The 17,500-nt window shown below is 39.2% G+C and overlaps 1 protein-coding gene across 1 annotated transcript in view; it reads left to right on the forward strand.

Moving 5' to 3' along the window:
• The window catches only part of pacs1 (phosphofurin acidic cluster sorting protein 1), a 65,999-nt gene that overhangs the window by 38,505 nt on the left and 9,994 nt on the right, over positions 1 to 17,500 (forward strand). Inside the window, exons 2-8 of the mRNA XM_079258101.1 lie at positions 1,764 to 1,851; positions 2,825 to 2,914; positions 5,015 to 5,140; positions 8,330 to 8,474; positions 8,557 to 8,648; positions 11,273 to 11,350; positions 15,691 to 15,750. Coding sequence (XP_079114227.1) covers positions 1,764 to 1,851; positions 2,825 to 2,914; positions 5,015 to 5,140; positions 8,330 to 8,474; positions 8,557 to 8,648; positions 11,273 to 11,350; positions 15,691 to 15,750 — 679 coding nt within the window. The remainder of the gene's footprint in view (positions 1 to 1,763; positions 1,852 to 2,824; positions 2,915 to 5,014; positions 5,141 to 8,329; positions 8,475 to 8,556; positions 8,649 to 11,272; positions 11,351 to 15,690; positions 15,751 to 17,500) is intronic.

The raw sequence follows: 17,500 nt of genomic DNA on the forward strand, positions 1-17,500 counted from the left end.
AAAAAAACACAGTAGCCAGATCATCATTCTGCTGCTATAATACTCCAAAAGATAAAAAGATCAATAAAACAATAAAAATAACAATTTTATAGGGGATTATTTTTATTTATTTGAAAAAAAGAGATTTTTTTTTAACCAAAAAAACCCCCCAAAATTCGATTCTTTGATTAGATTTCCCCACCCCTAATATTTAGTGTGTGTTCCTTAGATTTAAAGATTCCAAATGTATTTGCAAGCATTGTAATAAGAAACAGCATTATAATGTTATAGAGCCATGCTAATAGTTTCTATATTATTTGTGTGGTTCTGGTGACACATAGTGTAACAGGACTTATTACCAAGGTGTTTTTGCACACCTTGGCAGGTGTTAACATTTATGTAAGTCAGATTTATCTTTATTCAGTAGCTTTATAAGCTCTGTACACTGGTATAAAAGTAAAAGACTAGTTGCACATTGGTGTTTACTAGGGGTTGGAAATCGAATTGAAAAATCGAATATCGGGATTTTTTTGCCTCACAATTTCAAAGTCGATTTTTGTTTTTGTTAATTTTTTTTTCTCTAATAAAAACAATTCACTATCAAATTTTTTTTGTCATTTTTATTGATCTTTTTACTTGTCTACTTGGGCATTATAGTAGCAGAATGATGGTCTGACTACCGTGTTGTTTTTTCCTGATTGAAATCAAGAAAAATGACAAGCAAAAAAAGTTTTGTCCTTTTTTTTTGTTTGTTTTTAGTTTCCAAAAATCAGCAGTATCGAAGAATTGTGAAAATCACAATTTAAATCGAATTAGCAAACCAAAAAAATCTGAATCAAATCAGGACGAAAACATATGGTCACAGCCGTAGTACTTACTGCGTATGTTCGCTTATATTCATTAAGTGTCGGCTGAGCTGCGAGTCAGAAAACCATCCTGTTAATAAACTGCAGATAAACTACAATATTCAGTGGGTTGCACGTTGGAATTTGCAGCATCGTGGTTGGATCGTACTTTCTGTTGCTAAAATAGAAAAAAAAATGCTGCTTTCTGAAATGTGACTTAATATGTTTGCTGACCAGCTACTCAGCAACTTTTCAGCCTTCTCATTTACCCGTCTTGGTTTAAGTTTGCAGACACATCATTCAGTTTTGGTTCTTACACAACTAGCGTGAGTGGCGTCTTTATCAACGTCAAATTGCTTTGTTGGGAAACTGATTTTTAATTCCCCCAAATGTCTTGTGTATAATTTAAATAGCAAATTTAGATTATAGAGACTGATAAAGATGTATGAAATTTATGTATATCATTATAATGTCACAAATTATCATCATATCAGAAGCTTTGTGGCTGAAAACAGCATCCTGTTTGGGTCGATCACACATTCATGCTAATTTCTGACTGGTAACCTTTCATCTGGACTGCTGGGAAGTCGAGCAGCGAAGCAACTCTAAGAAAGATTTTCATTTTGGTTTTTATTTTTGTTAACAAACAGCTGAAATCCTCTTTTTTTTAAATGACTTTACAAGCTCAATGTTAATCACATTATGAATGAAGAAACAAGATGCACAGAAATCCTTGCTGATAGTAAAAAATGAGCTAAATATATTTTTTTCATTTTCCTTGAATGAAAGTTTGTGTGTTGTGAAAGAGCTGACATCTGCGAGGAACAAATGGCGCTCTGTTAACGTTATGTTTCTAGAACTGTGAACACAAGTGGAGGCAAACGAGAGCAGTGCACGTTGACTCTAATTTTAGCGTGCCATTGTGTTTGTTTTCCACAGGCTCTTCAACCTGACCCTGAAGAAACTGATCATGCTGAAGGAGCTGGACAAAGACCTCACGTCAGTGGTGATTGCTGTCAAACTGCAGGTAAGACGCCGATACAGGAAAGGACATCATAACTCACAGCAGCTGGAGGAAATGTTTCAGGATAAAAACACATATTAATAACTCAGCATAGTCATATTTCTGACAGGGTCAGTCGTAAATAACTATTTTTTGTTGTAAAAATAAAGTAACTTTAACTCGATGGAGGAAAAAAACACAAATCTTGCTAAACTTGTGAACCACTTGCTACTTAGCTTCATTTCAGCTTTTACTCCTGTTGCTTTAATCACCAGAATCACATTATTGGACTTAAAGAAAAGCTTTAGAAGCTTTAATTATTGCTGAACATACCAAAAAACAAAAGTGTCCCCTTCCTCCGTTTTTCACTTCTGCAAAGTTTCTTATTGTTTTTGCTGAGTCATGTTATTGGATCTGGACACATTTTCTCCTCTTTCACAGCCAAAACACTTTCTGTGACTTCTGCTCTGTTGTACGCTCTAAATGACTCTGTCACTGAGAGGTGGCAATAGGCAGCTGCCTGCCCGCTTTAGTCAGCTTTATTTGTATGAAGAGGTCAGTATTTAATATTTCCCAGCAGGACAGCTTCCTGGCAGCAGATTGCAGCCAAGTGAGTTGGATTTAACACGACTTCAGAAAATGCAATTTTTCTGTTTGTAGGCGTGTTTCCGCTCTTGATTGTGTTTGACTTGTTTTGTAGCATAGCGAAGCTGTAAATTCTCTGCAGGCACATAAATCTCCAAAAGCCACTTTCTTTTTCTGCGATGCTGCCGTCACCTATTTGTCTCTTTGTCTCTTCTTCGCTTCCTTCTATCCCAGCGTCACACGCCCTTCTGTCTGAGTGTGACTGATGAGAGTTCATTGCTCTAACTCTGCTGGAAATAGACAGGGCATGCCATCTAACTTCTTTCCATCACCTCCCCCTGCTCTCTTCCCTGTCTTCTCTGTTTCCTTTTGTATTTATTCTCCTTTTCTCCACCCCGTGTCGCTTCCTCAGGGCTCCAAGCGGATCCTGCGCTCCAATGAAATCCTGCTGTCATCAGCAGGACTGACAGAGACCGACCTACAGCTCACCTTCTCCCTGCAGGTACAGACAAAGGTTCAGGGAAGCCAGGGGCTTGTCAGTCAAAACTGAGCTAGGACTTTGTTCTTGGATTGTTTTTCTACACACTCTCATTAAAAATGTGTAAAAGTAACTTCTTGTCCCTGTAGCTGAAATAAACACACAAGGAAACTTTTTTTTTCTTTCTGTGTTTCTTTAAATTTTTAATGTAAAGACATGGAGGAAACATAACGATACAAGTTAAAATGTGTTTAACTAGAAGTAAAAATGACTGGATATACTGTCATTTCCGGGCTTTGTTTCCTTCTTCAACAGCCGCATCGATCACCTTTACCTTGAGGGCTGCATCGTATGCATTTCTGTGTGTGTGTGTGTGTGTGTGTGTGTGTGTGTGTGTGTGTGTGTGTGTGTGTGTGTGTGTGTGTGTGTGTGTGTGTGTGTGTGTGTGTGTGCGCGCTTTCCATGATGAGGGTTTGTGCATGAAGCGCAGAATGACTCGTTAGACAGTAAAAATTCATACATTAGCCGCTAGAGCTGGGCGACACGACCAAAATCTCATATCCTGATATAGCTCATTTTATATCCCCATAAAGATATACATGATGATATAAAATTGTTTGTGTAATTTTGTGTCAGTCATCCGTTATGTCAGATGTGCTTGGTTACGGCAGCAGTGATCTCCTTCCATCTGGGGGAACTATGGCGGTATGATGTTTCACTGGTAAATACCTGTTGCAGCGTTTGCATCTGGAGTTTATTAAGAGCGCTTTCGCCTCCACTTGACGCTGCTTTTGCGGCTTTTCCTCATCGACTCTATTCTTTATTCGTTGTCCTGATTCTTGCGCAGGTGCTAAAATAAGTTAACGGTAGTTATGTCAGAGTTTGTTGTTGGAACTGTGAGCGAGTCTGTTGTCGGTTCCACTTTGGTCTTTTTTATATCGAAACAGCATACATGCGACTAAAATTTCTAGAGGTGGGAAATTCGAATCGAAAAATTGAAAATATGGATTATTTTTTTGTTAAAAAATCGATTTAATTTTCAAATATATAAAAATAATGTATTTTAAAATTTGTTATTTTTATTGTTTTTGTTGATCTTTTTACGTGTCTTCTTGGGCATTATAGCAGCAGAATTATCGTCTGCTGCTGTGTTGTTTTTCCTAATTTAAATCAAGAAAAATGATTTTAAGTTTTTTTTTTTTTTGTTTTTAATCTACAAAAATCAGCAATATCAAAGAATTGTGAGAATCACTATTTAAATCAAACCCAAAAAATCGGATTGAATCGAATCGGGACAAAAGCATATCGCCCAGCCCTATTAACCGCATCATTGTTTAAGCCGCGGGATTAAAACCGTGTGGAAAAAGTAGAAGTTTATAGGCCAGAAATTACTGTTGGAGTTTTTTCTCCACATTTCACTAAAAACACACAAATGTATTTAAAATTTAATTGTTATGAGCAAAAGGATATAAGATGTGGTAATAAAAATCTAATAAGACCTGGAGAGAGTGGCCTGTGATTAGGTGAAACCTTCCTATCTATCAGAAATAATCTTAAACACTGCAGTGTTTCCTGTATGGAAATGCTGTTTTATGTCAACATAAAACCTCTACATGCATTAACACTCTTTCCTGTGCAGCATGGTTAATTTACTTCCCAGTCGGTTTGCTTCAGTTCTAGGTCATCCACTTTGTATTTCCATGATTGTAAATGCCTCTAAAAGGTCAGGCAGATTTTTTTCTCCGGATCCCACCAGGTGCATTGAACCAGACGTTATACATTATACATTAAACTTTGCCACCGCTTCAACACTGTAGAGAGAAAGCCTATTAAACCGAGCAGCACAGTCATGTCATGGCTTAGAACATTGTTCCAGGAGTCTATTTTGTTCCAATTATAGTGCACCCGGTGAGATGTCTAATGATGGGTTATGTCATAGTTCGGATGTGACTAAGTGCTTTGACGATTGGGGATGCCAGAGAATATTCAGCAGGCGATAATGCCCGATTCACCGCACTGTTCAGATATGTCTAATTATCAAAACCTGCAATTGGTTTATCAGTCTGAATCCAGTTTAGTCTTTTGTCTTGTTGATTGTTTGATTGTGAGCGTTTGTCCCTGCAGTACCCACACTTCTTGAAGCGGGATGCCAACAAGCTTCAGATCATGCTGCAGCGGCGGAAGCGATACAAGAACCGGACCATCCTGGGCTACAAGACTCTGGCACTGGGGCTCATCAACATGGCCGAGGTACTGCAGTTCTGACCATACACTGGATATAAAGACATGGACGGAGCCTCCATGACGTCACCTATAGGTTTCTGAAGAGCTGAATTGAAGCTCGGTGGGCGGTTCCTACCATTGCCATCTTGGTCGGGGCATGCGTGTCGTCTCACCCGGAAAATACAAATATGGGCGAAGAGGTGGAGCTGAGAGGGGGGCTGTGAGTGTCATGGTGGATGATTGATAACGAGCAAACTCCGAGTTTTCTGTAGCTAAGAGCTAACCGAGCTAACCTGGAGATAACAGGAACTAACCAGGAGGTAAGCGGGCTAAAGCTAATTCACGTTGTTAACCGGCTAAAAACCGTGGTTGTTCTACGTTTTTCTGACTTGAAGCGGGAGATTGGTACCTGTCAATCAAAAGGAAATGCCCCTAAATATGCCGAACTTTGAGATTAAATTACTTTTAAAGGGGCGAGTTAGAAAAAAAATGCCCTCCCCCCGCAGTTGTCATGAAGGTAAACCTGACCTATAAACCGAAAATGGATTTTTGAACCAGGCTGTAAACGTGTTTATTTTTGCCGTGAAGTTGGCCTTTTTAACATGGGAGTCTATGGGGATTTGCTCTGTTTTGCAGCCCCTAGTGGATGAAGGGGGAACTGCAGTTTTATGGACTTCCGCATAGGGTTCACTTTTAACCGCCAGAGGCTCCGTCCATCTTTCATACATGGTCTATGGTCCTGACAGGCAGCGTCTGTGTGCTCAGAGCTTTAGGAAAGCACCGAGACTGCCTGCTGACTATGAAGTTGTATGCACTGTTTTGAGTTTTTCATAAATGGAAATGGAGCTAAAATGATGCATCAGTTGTTTGATTACTGCATCAACTGGGAATAAAGAGTTAGTGTGAAGGTTTTTTGTTTTTTTTTATTATTATTCTTTTTAGTGACTTATCTTCTTTTATTTCGTAGAAAGTCTCCAATCTCCTTCTTTATCATTCAAAACATTCAATTCATTTCGATGCCTCTCAAAACAAATTTAATGTTAACCTTCATCAAACTCAATCCCAGGAAGTGCACTTTCAAATCAGACGTTAGATTTCAATCTTTGGCAGAGCTGTCCCTTCCCAGCCCACACAAATGTCACCATAAATCAAACTTCCAATTAAGTTGGAGCCTCTTCTGCCAAAAAACCCTTCACAGCGTCTCCCCCCTGCAGTATAAGGACTCATAGAGGGCGTCTGTACTTGTGTGTACATGACACGTGTGGATGTTCGCTAAACTTCATGAAAGCCTGCTGGGTTTTCTTAAAGTGAAGTCAGAACTATGTAAAACTGCGAGAGAATGAGCACACACTTCATCGCCTAATGGTTTAAGAAAAAAAAACTAACCAGAAAGAGTAAAACACTCGATGCCACCTGAAATCAGGCTGAAAGTCCCAAATGAAAAGTCTTCCCTACTTCCAACACGGTGAAGCGCAGTATTGGCTGCCTAAGGCTCTGCCTGCTTGTTAAATGAAGTCAAATTTTATGCATGAAGCTCTTTATTCTGGCAGGTTGACTGCAAAGTGCCCTACAAAGGGGCAGCGCACATACATGCAGACTCGTACGGGGAAAGTTCAAGCTCATTTCCTTTGGAGTCACTGCAGAAATAACTCTGTTTGCATATTGTACCTGAAGCTCTGTGCGGGTCAGTAAGTTCATATCTCACTGGTGACACACACACACACACACACACACACACACACACACGCTTTTAGAGCTCATTTTCATGGCAATGTGTTCCTCTGATGTTCCGGTTTCCACTGACCATCACCTTGCAGAACAGTTGTTTTTAGTATTGGCTATAAATCTGTTTTTCTTTTTTTTAATCATCCATTGGTTTGATTATAAGGCTAGAAAATATAAACTGCTAATATAAGCAACATGTCTCCAGTAATTCCTCGGCACTCCCTTTTTTTTGTCCAGCAAACAATAAAAGGAATAAATATCGTATTTTAGAAGCCGGACCAAGTAGTGATTGACTGTCGCCTTTAGAGAAACACACTTTTAGGTTTATGTAACCCTCAACTTATCCAACCTTTTTGGCTCGCTGTGCCTCCATATGTCACTCTGTTTAGTAACAGAAAGTGGGGAAAAAAAATCACTTAAAAAGCTCTTTTCTAGTGATAAAACATAATGGATTCAATCAGAGTGGGCTGCAGTTAAACTGTGAGCTCTTTTTAAGTGGGTTTTGAAAAGCTTTGGTGCCATTTCAATGGATGAATTTGCAGTAAATCCATCAGTGGGTTCAGTCTCTTCATGGAGAAAAATGGCAAACCATAAAAACCGTCCAATGCCATCAATGGCTCTTATTAACTATGCATATTATTCCGTTCGTCAGATTTGCATAATTGTCTTTCTGACTGGAAACGGGCTAAAATTAGCAGCTGCAGGGAGCTTCTGAAAGCTACCAGCAGCATTTGAAACATGTGAAATGAGTTGTGTTCCTCTTTAATCTGCGGCTACGGCTGTCTCCGTAATAAGCTGCTCAGACTTCATTAACTCTGCTGGTGTGACCAGACTGCAGAGAGAGGCTGGATGTCATTCAGAGAGATCAACAAACACACACACACACACACACACACACACACACACACACACACACACACACACACACACACACACACACACACACAGACCAAAATAATAATAATAAAGAAGAAACAAAAGTAGCCTCATATATTTGCATTTTTTGTTCTTGTCATCTGGTTTTCTTAATCCTTGACTGCTATTTTTGTTCGCGCTCCTCGGCTTCTCGTTCCGCGTCTCTGCATCTGCTTCATGTCTGTCCACACGTCCTCTTACCCTCGCTCCAGTCTGCATTTCTCCTCTTCCTCGGATGCTGTTTAAACGGAGCGTGCGGTTCGGTCTCGCTGCTTGCTATCTCATCTGGACACGCCGTGATTAAAATCCATTTTGACTTCTTTCAATTTCAGTTCTGTTCGTTTGTTGTGTTTTGCATTCAGCAGCTCATCTAAAGAAATGATTGCTTCCTGGAACATGTCGGGATTTTATTCACACAGGTTTAGCCTCAGAGATGCAAAAATATTGACGTGTGCCATTAAACTGGTGTTTTTCTCGTTTTAAAAAGAATTTTTTGCTGCTTTTGACAGTAAATTGATTTTTTTGGGGGTCAGAATGGGCTAACTTGGACCATGCTGTCTTTTTTCCACTTTGAAGGTGATGCAGCACCCCAGCGAGGGCGCTCAGGTCCTGGGCCTCCACAGCCAGCTGAAAGATGCCTCTGTTCCAGTTGCAGAGGTCAGAGTCTACTCCCTCTCCAGCCAACCCATTGATCATGAGGGACCAAAAGCAAAGATGTCTGGTATGTACATACCCGCATCTGTCTTTCCTCATGCTCACCTTTCATTCCTTTAGTGATTGTTACGGTCCGTCTTTCTCTCCAGATCGTTCTCCAGACATAGACAACTACTCTGAGGAAGAGGAGGAGAGCTATTCATCGGAACAGGAAGGCAGCGACGATCCTATTCATGGACAGGTTTGTTTAGAAGAGGAAAACAAACAATATTTTTACTAACATTTGGCTTAATTTGGACTTGTGCTGCTTGTTCTTTAATGTTCTGAAGTTTTTAAGCATTTTTTTTCCTTTACAGATAAATACTAAATTGTTTTTTTAGGCTTTCATACCTTTTTAAGACAATCCGAAAAGCACAGATTAGAAAGTATCTCAATCCAAAGCAGTTTAAAGTATGTAAAATGTCCACAAAATGTATTTCCATCTGATATAATTTATAGAATTCAGTTCATTTCCATTGATTTTAGTCTTCTTATCGCCAACACACAAGAGTGGTTTTGTGTTTCGGCTCATTCCGTGTCTGAAAGATCTTTTTTTGTCAAATTCATGCCAATGAAAGTTCGCAGAGAACAGACTCTGCAACTACAGAAAACATTTCTTTTCTTATAGTCTATAGGTTAATGGGTTTTTCTGGGATTTTTTATGCCTCGCTTTCTTTCTCTTGCAGTGTGAGCGTGATCACATGCCGAGCTCACAAATTGCTGTGAGCATCAGCAGTTTGTTTGTGAGCCGGGTTTCTTTATTGTGTTACCTTCTGTCTCCGATTATGAGAGCGAATGTGACGGCTCTCTGGGGATGTGAGGGGGAATCTGTGCCCATCGGAGCGAGAGATTGAAAAGAACTGGCAGACAGCAGAGCGAGATAAGACGGGAGGAACAAGGCTTGGAGGTGCAGATACAGAAAGGACTGAAGGAAAGAGTAAACGGGTGCTGTGTGGTTGAAGGGAGAATAAATGAAGTGTGGGGGAGTGGGGTGAAGGGGTGAAGACGGACTTTAGAAGAAGTTTAGAAAAGATGAAGCAGAAGAAAGCGAAGAGGTAAAAGTTGCTGTTTACCCACAAATCAAATGATGACTCAGCATTTCATGCTTTTACAGGGGTTTCGCCAAAGAAAGACACATATGTTAAAAGTTTTAGTATCATTTATCAAACATCTGGATATTTTTATACTGAGGTAAAAAAAAAAAATATATATATATATATATACACAAAATTGACTGAAATGACTTGAGTCTGAAAGTGTCAGGCAGATTTATTTATATCACACATTTTATACATGAAATCCCAACATCCTGTATGCAATCAAATAAAACGGAGAAGAATTCATGCATTGAGTTGTTTATGATACAAAGAAAATAGATTCAAAAGACTTAGAAAAGACTTACTTAGAAAAGTAAAGCTCTTAAATACTGGTCTAAACATGATTTATTTTGGTAATGATCAGATAAACTTATTTTTAGGTCCATAATTTCTAGAGCTTTGAAACTATCTGTTTCCAACTTGTTTTGATGACACACTGACATTTATAAAGTACTTTCTTGGAGCCATTATTACTCTGCAGCATCCAGGCTGAGAAACCACACTTTAGTCCCAGTTAGGAGCATCAGAGGACAGCTGTGTTTCTCTCTATGCCACCGTGTCACATGCTAGCAAGTGGATATTAACAAAGTGATAGTATTGAATGTCCACAATAGTAGTAGTAGAGATACCCAGGAGGACATTATTAGAGGAAAAGAGGAGAAGAAAGAGAAAGTTACAGAGCAAGAGCTAAAAGAAGGGTCAACATTGAACTAACTTTTACCGGCTGGAGAGAGCTCGGAGAAGAGAAAGGATTAAAGCTGGACCAACTACAAGATTAAACTTAGCTGGAGTACATGAAACATCTAGTTTTGGTCAAATAACATAAAGGGATATGTTTGGTCCAGGATGTTTGGCATGAATCTGGCCAGAGACAGAGGAGGGATTCTGACGACAAAAATGTGGATTCAATTCAATTCAACTTTATTTATATAGCGTCAAATCACGGCAATGCCACCTAAAGACGCTTTACAGACAGGGAAAAAAAAAAAAAACATAATGAAAGCCAATTCATAATAGCCAATATAAGGAAACCATAAAGCTCCAACTCAATCTCCCATCCTGAGCAAGCACACTGGCGACAGTGGGAAGGAAAAAACTCCCTTTTAACAGGAAGGAAACCTCCGGCAGAACCCGGCTCAAGGACAGGCAGCCATCTGCCTCTGCTGTGTGGGGGGAAGAGGACAGAAAGACAACAGGAACTGCTACTCCCGGCCAGGGAGACCTGCTGAGACAGGAGACATACATGTTAATGATGCAACACTGTTATTGGGGAGGTGGAGGGAAATAAAAGAGAGAGAGAAAGAAGCTCAGTGTATCAGGAAATGCCCCTCAGCAGTCTAAACCAATAGCCAATAGCAGCATAATTAAGGAATGCTAACCATCCCTAATCAGTAATCAGTAAATTAAATGCATAGCTTAACTAAACATGTCTTCAGTTATGTCTGTATTTCACTGTAACATCTGGTGTCAGACTTCCAGCTAAATGCAGATCTAGAAAAATGCCTGAAATGTCTTGCAAACAAAGCAAACGAGAATGAATGGTGAGTTTTGTGGGTTTGGCGGATCATTTTACACCATGCATGCAGTTGTATGTATGGAATGCAAAACACTTGTCGTGTCTGTAGAGCAGTTTTTCTTTTATTGGTTATAAGAAAACGCAGAGACGATCTTTTAGGAAATGGGTTCAGTAATTCCTTCCATTTTAAATTTCTTTTTCTGCTCCTCTCAGTATCTATACGACGAAGACGAGGAGGTGAGGAAGAAGAAGCCGAGGCGCAAGCTCCCTTCTAATGCTGCCATCACCAGAGTAAGAGAAAAGTCCTCACCAGCTCACACACTCCTCCTCATTCCTCCTCCTGTCACTTGTGTTTTCTGTCTTTCTGCTCCTTTTTGTCTCCAAAGCGATTTGCGGCGAAGCTGCTTCGTGCCGTAGACCTTTCAAATAAATCTGATGCAACTAGACGCCGCAAACGTCCCCCTCTGTCTGCCTCTCACCTTAAATCATTCAGCCTCATTTTCTTCATTTCTTCTCCTTATCAGCTCACTCCCCCCCCCCCTCCATATATCCATTTCCTCCCTCTCAGTCTCCATACATGCAATTCCAACCAATTTTCTGGGAGGAAAGCCTTGAGACAAGTCACCACAAGCACTCATATTAACATTAACCGCATCCTGGTATGCATGGACACACACACACACTGTCACATTTTTCACATGCACGCGTTTAAAAGGAACGCTGGTTAGAAAGAAATAGTTGTCAGGTCTTAAAACGACACAAATTGCCTGCAGTTTTAAGAGAAGGAAAGCGTTGTGTCTGGCTTGAATGTGTGTGTGTGTGTGTGTGGGGGGGGGGGGGGGGGGGTACACTTTGGGTTTACATCAGGGGGTTATTAATGGAGCCCTCCTGTGAAGCTCACACACCACATTCGCTAACCACCTGCACAGCTGCAGGTGGAAAAACACACACATGTTGAGTATGAGCACACACAGACCCTCCGCTCTTTGCAGCACACACACACACACGTATGAACATGTCTGGCATGAAGTTGACCCTCTTCACTCTGTTAGAAAATAAGCACAGACCCTACAAAACACTCCAACTCAAAATCGCTACTTGAATTGTTGATGAAAGCTTTGCTCTTTTTTTCCCCTTTTTCTTTTTTTTATTAATTTTTTTGTTATTCTTACACCCATGAGAACAATTACAGAACGTTTTTTGCCTCTAGCAGTTTCCCACACATTCAGATACCGTCGTTATCTCACACATAGATTAAAATTCCTGGCATTTAAAAGGAAAAACGTCTGCAGGTAAAAGAAGCAGATTCTTGATTTGATTATTTTAATCGGTATGTTTTCATAAATTTTAATGCTTTAGAGCTGTGGTTCTCACACTGCTAATGACACAACATACCACCTATAATATATCACGCTCCCCAACACTAAGACGATCCACTGGCATGATCACATACCGCTGAAGGATATCTGTCCTCTCACACATAAAGGGTATAATAAATAGAAACAAATTATGTATGATGACTAATTTATTTGAAAAAAATCTGCTTAAAAATCCTAAGTATACAGAAAATGTTACCAAGGACTCTGGTGAGAGGTAACTTCCTACTTCTGTCATACATGGATCAATAGAGTCAGTCTTAGATTTGTTCAAGTTCATATTTATTTATGCAGCACATTTTGTACAGAAGCAGCTGCCCTAAGCGCTGAATAATAAAACAACAAACAACAACACTCCATTCTCTGAATAACTCCAGGTTATTCAGAGAATGCTCCTGCAGTTTCAGAGGGAAAAGATCAGAATATCGTCAGCAAAGCATTGATAAGCAACTTTGTGTACCTGAAAAATTGAACCCAGTGGTGACATATACTGGGGAAAAAAGAAGTGGGCCTAAAATGGACCCCTGTGGGACCCCATAACTGAGAGGGGCTTTGACTCTCCATCCTTCCTTCTGTCTATCACTTTTATAAAAACGAGTAAAGAGAAGCCATTCACACTGAGATTATAGATTGTACAGAGTGTGAAGATGGAGACTTTATCTGTGTAGCTATGATCATACTGGAATGACTGGGTCACGTGATCATTTTTACAGCACGGTAATATAAAAAGTAGGTTAACTGGAATGCTCCTGTCAGATTAACTTTAAAGTGCAGATCAGAAACTCTCCCAGTTTTGTGACATAGATTGACTGTGAAGAACCAGACATGAATGTTTCATTTGAAAGTAGAAAAATATGTATCCCTCATTTACAGATGCACTCTGCGTCACCTGTAAATTGGTTGATGTCATGAAATTCATCAGTGTCCAACTAGAGAGAGTGCAAGCACCAGCAGTAGCTCTGTTAACTCATTGAATGCCAGTCAATGTTATGCTTTCCATTTGCAGAAAGGGTCTCTGGCAGTGAACGTTCAGTATCGACAAGACGTGTCTTGCAGCCATTGACTTAACCATAGTTTGAGAACCATGACTTTAAATAACAAAACCATCAGAGGAGTTGGTTATTGGTTAAAAAGTAACTTTCTTCTTGTCTTATTTTTTCAGAAAAATGAGGTGCAGAAGCACTTGCAAGCCTACATGCTGACTGGTTGCAATGTAATGATGTGCAAATAGAGTTCATAACCTTATAAACAACATTGCAGTAAGAAACGCTGAGGTTGTCCTGCATGTCACTTTAGATCAGTGTCATTTAGAAGAACTTACTGAATTGTCCCTCTTTTGACTGCTTGAGCAAACAATAACATTCCCCACGTCGATCAAAAACATGAGAATTTATTGTGAGAATTCCTCATTTTGATGCTTACTAAGCTGCATGATTACATGTGAATAAATAGCAGATACAGAGCTACCTTTGTGCTTTATTGCTTTATAACCCTCGCTTACTAGGGGTGGGAAAATCACATCGAAAATTGGGATTTTTTTTGGTTCACAATTTCAAATTTTATTTTTTTTGTTAAAAAAAATCTTTTTTTTTTTTTTTTTTAAATAAATAAAAAGAATCCATTATAAATTTTTTGTCATTTTTATTGTTTTTTATTGATCTTTTTTCTTGTCTTCTTGGGCATTATAGCAGTAGAATAGTGGTCTGGCTACTGGGTTGTTTTTTCCTCATTGAAATCAAGAAAAATGAAAAAGTTTTAGTCATTTATTTTGTTTTTAATCTACAAAAATCATCAGTATCTAATAATTGTGAGAATCGCAATTTAAATCAAATAAAAAAAATCAGAATCGAATCGAGACAAAATCTTATCATCACAGCCCTATCACTTACTGTAAATATGTTTATCTAGAAGTCATCAGCATTGTTGCACCTGTCATTTAATATTTTGCTTAACATAGAATCAGTTAACGTGGCTTTAATCTGCCTTTTTTTTTTTTTTTTTTACAACAGCTTTACAGCATGATAAAGGAGTCACGTGGAATAAATAGGAATTATAACCACAGTCTGCATTGAGTTCACTATGTTTACATGCACAACCATATTCATACAACTGATTCTTTTGTAAATAAAAGTGTTCTTATTATTACACAAATTGCACCAACGTTACGTTATCCTGCAGGGTTGCAGCGTTTGCACTCATCCAAACCTTTTGTCACATCTGTATTTCCCTAACTCGGATAAAGCGGGGTCTTTTTAACCTCAGCCACCCTGTTTTGCACTGAGTGGAGAAGCCTCGAGTACATGTTGTAAGGCAGCAGTGTGTGTTAAAGTGCTGTGAAAGCTGTGATGTACTACTGTTATTAAGGTGTACGTGCCGACATAAAATGGATGGGATCAGATTATACCTCATGCATTTGTTTATTTAACTTACGGTAAATATTACCTCATTTGCATTAAGGTCATCAGAAAATGACGATCTTGCTTTATTCAGAGGAAAATCTTATTTGTATTGAAATATTGCTTTGCACACAAATTTACCCCATGCTTGTTTAGCTTTTGCAGCTTCGCTGCTACTTTGCACCGTGCTCACTACTCTCAAGGCAGTAATGGGCTTCAATCCATCAAACTGCACTCTCTCTGATACGCAGACACAGCCTGCTAGTAGATGGTCAATGTGGCGGAGCATTTAGCAACTCAAGATGGAAGATATTTACCTTGAGGAAACACCGACAGAAAGACTTAAACAGAGTGAATTTATGACCTCAAATGAGTCTTAATGTTCATATTTAACTGGTGGATGTGGAGAGGGAGGGGTGCCGCCTGAGCCAAATATGTATATGTAAACAAAAAGAAAACAATATTCAAGTTGGAGAAAGAACAAGCTGCTCAGTCACTTATTAAAATGTGAATCCACAATATGTTGCTTTTCAAATAGCTTCGCTCGCTGCATGAATAAACAATGCTTTGCAATTATTTAGGCAAACATGCGTTGAAAATATCTCTCACACACCCACATGTTCTCCTGTAAAAACACAGTAATAACCTCCTAAAAATGACTTTTCCTCTGCAGAGATATGTCCTGATGCTGTTCCCATTAACTGCTGCTGTTTTTTATTTGTCAAGCGTGAAAAGCCAGCTCGGAGTTTAACAATATGTCTCGCTTCTGTCAGCTCCTCCTCACACACACACACACACACACACAATATGAACATCTATGTCCTCAGTGTCTGGTGTTTACCATCTGCCTCCTCCGCAGCAACCCAACATCAAGCAGAAGTTTGTCGCCTTGCTGAAAAGATTTAAAGTCACAGATGAGGTAGGTTGTTTTCTCCTCCTCCTCCTCCTCATGTGGCCTTTCCCAGTCCACCTTACATGCAGGTTTCAGAGTGTATTTGCTTCAGAGCTTTTGTTGGAGTCAACATGTATTTCAGTTTGGATGACACACAGAGATATGTGGGAGAGAGGTGGCGGAACAACAGAGTGGCAGCGAAAAAACACCAATGTTGTCATTTAAAATAGAACAGAGGTGTGTGTGTGTCTGTGTGTGTGTTGTAATGATTTATGTGCTTCCGGATCTGTGTCAGAGTCTAGATATGATTGAATTATCTTCCTATTGTTGTCTAAAATGTGGTATTTGTGTGTTTCTTTTCTGCCAACAAATGGTGATGTTTGCATTGTTTATCACATTTACTTTTGTTGTTGTTGTTGTTGTTTTTGTCTTGTCCAGCATCGTGACAGCAGAAACGACTGCCTTGTTGTGCTTAAAAAAAAAAAGGCTTAATGAAGGTTATAAGGCTCCTCTCCATACTTGGTTATTATTGCTTATTTTGGAAATGGCTCATTTACATTTTAATACGGGGCTGATGAGAAGGCTGCATCCTTTGTAATCACCAGATTAGTTTTCTGACAAACACAGCAGCGTTGCAAAAAAAAAAAGGGAGAAGAGGAAGATAAAACCAAACACAGGTTTTGATTAAATGCTTGGCTTTTTAAAAAATAATTCAAACAATGCAAATATTTCCTGCTCTGTGTGTGATTTATATCTTCAGCCACTAAAGAGGTAATGTTACCGCCATCCTGCTCTCACATTACTGTGAACACATAGAAATTATAACCAAATGTGACATCATTATATAGCTGCTAGGACGTTGTTTTAGTCAATATATAAGAAATAATTATAAAATCAACATCACAAAGTTATTGTGTTTCTTTTGTTGTTTACTTAAAGAGACAAGTTTACATGTTAAAAGTGAAAATTTGCATTGAAACTTTACATGTTCAGGATTTATCGACATGATTAGCAAATGTTGAGATAAGTTTGGAAAAATGTGAAACGGCTGAGGAGACTCAGAGAATCTCTTTGGACACGGCTGCAAACTAGCTCTGAATGCTTGCGATTATTTTTCTTTTACTCAGGTGAAAACACTACAACTGGGTTGAATTAAAAAGATTAAAAGCAAAAAGAAGAGGTCCACAGACACCTCCATTTAATGAAGGATGGAGTCAAAATAGAAAAATAGCTCATTATCAGAAATCTGCTGCATCTTCTGCACAAAAGCGGCGAAGTTATCAGCACAGATTCTGATTTCACACGGCATGTGCAGCTGGCGCATCTGGAAGGACACCATTAATGCTGAAGAGTGTAAACATCATCCAGATGATTCCCTGGTTTCAGCAAGACCTTACATTACATTACAGCAGCACGACTCAGTGCTTGAAGAGACCAGATGCTGAAGTGTTTCATGCTTAAACACATTGAACAGAAGAATAATAATAAAAAAATAAAGAAGGTAAAATGGAAGACCTGAAATTCAATCACAAAGCAAAAAAAATAGTTTCCTCAGAGGGGTTTGATGTGTTCTGGAAAGTCTTCGTAGATGAGAATGAATGATGCCAAGTCAAAGCTGTCTTTGTTGGTTCTTTTATTCACACCAGTGGTTACATGTAATCACTCCAGCAGGTGGAGAGAGCACTCTGCAGATGCAGAAGTAACAAAGGATTATAAATTATACTTGACCCCCTCCTAGTTGCTGGGCAGATCACAGAGTCCTGCAAAGCTGAGCTGT

The sequence above is a fragment of the Telmatherina bonti genome, assembly GCF_933228915.1.
Source record: "Telmatherina bonti genome assembly, chromosome: 18".
Lineage (NCBI taxonomy): Eukaryota > Metazoa > Chordata > Actinopteri > Atheriniformes > Telmatherinidae > Telmatherina > Telmatherina bonti.